Consider the following 4083-nt stretch of genomic DNA (forward strand, 5'->3'; position numbering starts at 1 on the left):
GAAGAATGTGGAAAGGCCTTTAAGCGCTCCTCTATCCTTACTACACATAAGATAATTCATAGTGGAGAGAAACCCTACAAATGTGAAGAATGTGGCAAGGCCTTTAAGCACTCCTCTGTCCTTACTACACATAAAAGAATTCATACTGGAGAGAAACCCTACAAGTGTGAAGAATGTGGCAAAGCCTTTAAGTACTTCTCATCCCTTACTACACATAAGATAATTCATACTGGAGAGAAACCCTACAAATGTGAAGAATGTGGCAAAGCTTTTACCAAGTCCTCAACCCTTACTACACATAAGATAATTCATACTGGAGAGAAACCCTACAAATGTGAAGAATGTGGCAAAGCCTTCAACTGGTCCTCACACCTTACTACACATAAGAGAATTCATACTGGAGAAAAACCCTACAAATGTGAAGAATGTGGCGAAGCCTTTAAGTACTCCTCTTGCCTTACTACACATAAGATAATTCATACTGGAGAGCAACCCTTCAAATGTGAAGAATGTGGCAAGGCCTTTAAGTGCTTCTCTATCCTTACTACACATAGGAGAATTCATACTGGAGAGAAACCCTATAAATGTGAAGAATGTGGCAAAGCCTTCAACTCGTCCTCACACCTTACTGCACATAAGAGAATTCATACTGGAGAGAAACCCTACAAATGTGAACGATGTGGTAAGGCTTTTAAGCGCTCCTTTATCCTTACTAGACATAAGAGAATTCATACTGGAGAGAAACCCTAGAAATGTGAAGAATGTGGCAAAGGCTTTAAGTGCTCCTTTACCCTTACTACACATAAGGTAATTCATACTAGAGAGAAACTATAAATGTGAAGAATGTGGCAAAGCTTTTAACCCACTATCCTTTTTATACATAAGAAAACTCATATTGGAGGGAAACTGTACAAGTGTGATAAATGTGACAAAGCCTTTATTTCATCCTCACACCTTAGTAGACATGAGATAATTCATGTGGAAGAGAAACCCAACAAATAAGAAAATGCGACAAAGCCTTTAAGGACACCTCTGCCCTTACTAGACATATGATAATTCATACTGGAGAGAAACCCTGTGAGTTTGATGAATGTGGGAAAGCCTTTAGCCGCTATCAACTTTTACTAAATATGAGAATTTATATGAAACATAAACCCTACAAATACAAAGAATGTGACAAAGCTTTTAGGAAGTTCTGAACACTTCTCACACATAATTCATACTGGACAAAAATCGTACAAGTTTGAGGAATGTGGCAAAGCCTAAAACAAGTTTTCAATTTTTTTTTTTTTTTTTTTTTGAGATGAAGTTTCATGCTCATCACCCACGCTGGAGTACAATGCCATGATCTCAGCTCACTGCAACCTCTGCCTCCTGGATTTAAGCCATTCTCCTGCCTCAGCTTCCTGAGTAACTGGGATTACAGGTGTCCTCCAACATGCCCACCTAACTTTTGTATTTTTAGTAGAGATGTGATTTCACCATGTTTGCCAGGCTGGTCTTGAACTCCTGTCCTTAGGAGATGCACCCGCCTTGGCCTCCTGAAATACTGGGATTACTGGCGTGAGTCATGATGCCCGGCCACAAGTTCTCAAATCTTAAGAGACATGGCGATAATTCATACTGAAGAGGAAATCTACAAAGCTAAAAAATGTGACAGTGCTTTTACCAACACCTCCAACTTCTCTATACATAACAATAATTATACTAGTGTGAAACTCTAGAAATATATAAAATGCGTCAACGCCTTTATATGGTGGCCACACTTCATTGTAGGTAGGATAATTCATACTGGCAAAACTCCTACAAGTGTGAAGAATGTGGCAAAACTTTTAATCAGTTCTTAAACCTTATTTCACAGAAAAGCTAGTATCCTTGAGAAAAACTGTACAAATAGAAGGAATATGGAAAACCCATTAATTCCTACTCACATCTAACTCAACATAAAAAGGTTCCTTTTAATAAAAGCATTAAAATTGCAATTACTGTCAAACTTTCAGAAAGTATGTCTTTAAAATGAGTATTTTTTGTGAAGACAAGCATTACAAATATAAAGAGGGTTATAAAGTACATTTACTTGTATCACAGATTTTATTGCACACATTTTGTACTGAAGGAAAACCCTAAAGCAGTTGCTCAAGCTTTGTTCAACATCAGGGAATTTATATTGGAGATGAGTCCTACAAATGTATTAAGTTTAGAAACACTTTTTTTTTCCTTCAGAAACTACAGCTTAGAAAACACCAGAGAGTTTATACTAAAATATAATTTTGCAGATGCAGTAAATATGAAAAAATATTTAATTCAAAATAGATTATATATAAATGTCAGAAGTTACAGTAGAATAACTAAGGCCCTGATATTTCAGACATTATACTAAATCAGAGCATTGGGTATAAAAACTAATTCACAGCAGCAGTTTTTAGGTAAATGATTTCTATGTAACTTTAAAAGGAGTAGATTTTTGGAAGCATTGTAATTCCATTGAAAGTGTATTTGTTTCATTGAATTAAATTTTTTAAAAGCTGAATAATGATGTAATACAGATTTCAAATTATGCTGTTATTTCTATTCATGTGAGAAAGCATGTGATCAATTGCTTCTGCATCAGAGATATCAGAGGTTTTAAGAAATTATTTGGACATTATGACCTTTTCTATAAAATAATAAGAACATTAAAATGTGAGATCCATAATGAAAATACAAGTGGAGAGGCTCTTTGTAGTAAAATTCTATTAAGTAATGTATAAGATAAATGTTCAGAGCAATAACTTTATTATAGTGACGAATTATGTTTAGAACTATATTAAAATAAATGAGCATATTACCTTACTACTTGTACTTTTATGTAATAAAATGCAGTACTTTTTTTTTTTTTTGAGGCGGAGTCTCGCTGTGTCGCCCAGGCTGGAGTGCAGTGGCCGGATCTCAGCTCACTGCAAGCTCCGCCTCCCGGGTTCACGCCATTCTCCTGCCTCAGCCTCCCGAGTAGCTGGGACTACAGGCGCCCGCCACCTCGCCCGGCTAGTTTTTGTATTTTTAGTAGAGACGAGGTTTCACCGTGTTAGCCAGGATGGTCTCGATCTCCTGACCTTGTGATCCACCCGTCTCGGCCTCCCAAAGTGCTGAGATTACAGGCTTGAGCCACCGCGCCCGGCCTAAAATGCAGTACATTTTAAAACTGTTAGGGCCAGGCTTGATGGCTCACACCTGTGATTTCAGCACTTTGGGAGGCCGATGCAGGTGGGTCACCTGAGGTCAGTAGTTCAACACCAGCCTGACCAACATGGAGAAACCCAGTCTCTACTAAAAATACAAAAAAATTAGCCAGCCATGGTGGTGCATTCCTGTCATCCCAGCTACTCAGGAGGCTGAGGCAGGAGAAATGCTTGAACCCAGGAGGCGGAGGTTGCTGTGAGCCGAGATTGTGCCACGGCACTCCAGTCTGGACAACAAGAACAAAACTGTCTCAAAAAAAATAAAATTGTTAGATTGTGAACTTTATTTTATTTCATTTTTACCATATTAAGACTATTGTGCATGTAATGAACCATTATTGTGCCACTAACTATCCCACCTCACTCAAGGGTGTAGGTACAAGATGGTAGGAATATAATATACTATTTGGCACATAGTAAAATAACATCTCTATTAGTCACTTTGTTAGTGGCTTTAAACTGCAAATGAGTTAAAGAATATTGTTCCCATAGGTTAAATGTTTACTCTTTTTACTTATTGAAATTTTTTATTTGTATTCATGGATATGTAGTGTGTGTATATATTTATGCCTTATATGGCATCTTTTGACTCAGGCCTACAATAGGTAATAATTACATTATGGTAAATAAGGTGTCCATCACCTCTAGCATTTATCTTTTGTATTACCAATAGTGTAATTATATGCTTTTTCATTTTAAAATGTACAATTAAATTGTTATTGACTACAGGATTATTTTTATTGTCATAATGATTATACAGAAGTATAAATAAAATACAGCCAGGTGCAGTGGCTCACATCTGTAATTCCAGTGCTTTGGGAGGCCGAGGCATGTGGGAGAGTGGGAATTCAAGACCAGCCTGGCC

The 4083-nt window shown here is 37.2% G+C and overlaps 1 protein-coding gene across 1 annotated transcript in view; it reads left to right on the top strand.

Moving 5' to 3' along the window:
- LOC105505198 (zinc finger protein 737) overlaps positions 1-1214 on the top strand; it is a 22044-nt gene extending 20830 nt beyond the window's left edge. The window contains exon 5 of the mRNA XM_011932997.1: positions 47-1214. Within this exon, the coding sequence (XP_011788387.1) occupies positions 47-750 (704 nt within the window). The 3' untranslated portion in view covers positions 751-1214. The remainder of the gene's footprint in view (positions 1-46) is intronic.
- Positions 1215-4083: the final 2869 nt, after the last annotated feature.

Source organism: Colobus angolensis, unplaced genomic scaffold, assembly GCF_000951035.1.
Source record: "Colobus angolensis palliatus isolate OR3802 unplaced genomic scaffold, Cang.pa_1.0 Scaffold99, whole genome shotgun sequence".
NCBI lineage: Eukaryota > Metazoa > Chordata > Mammalia > Primates > Cercopithecidae > Colobus > Colobus angolensis.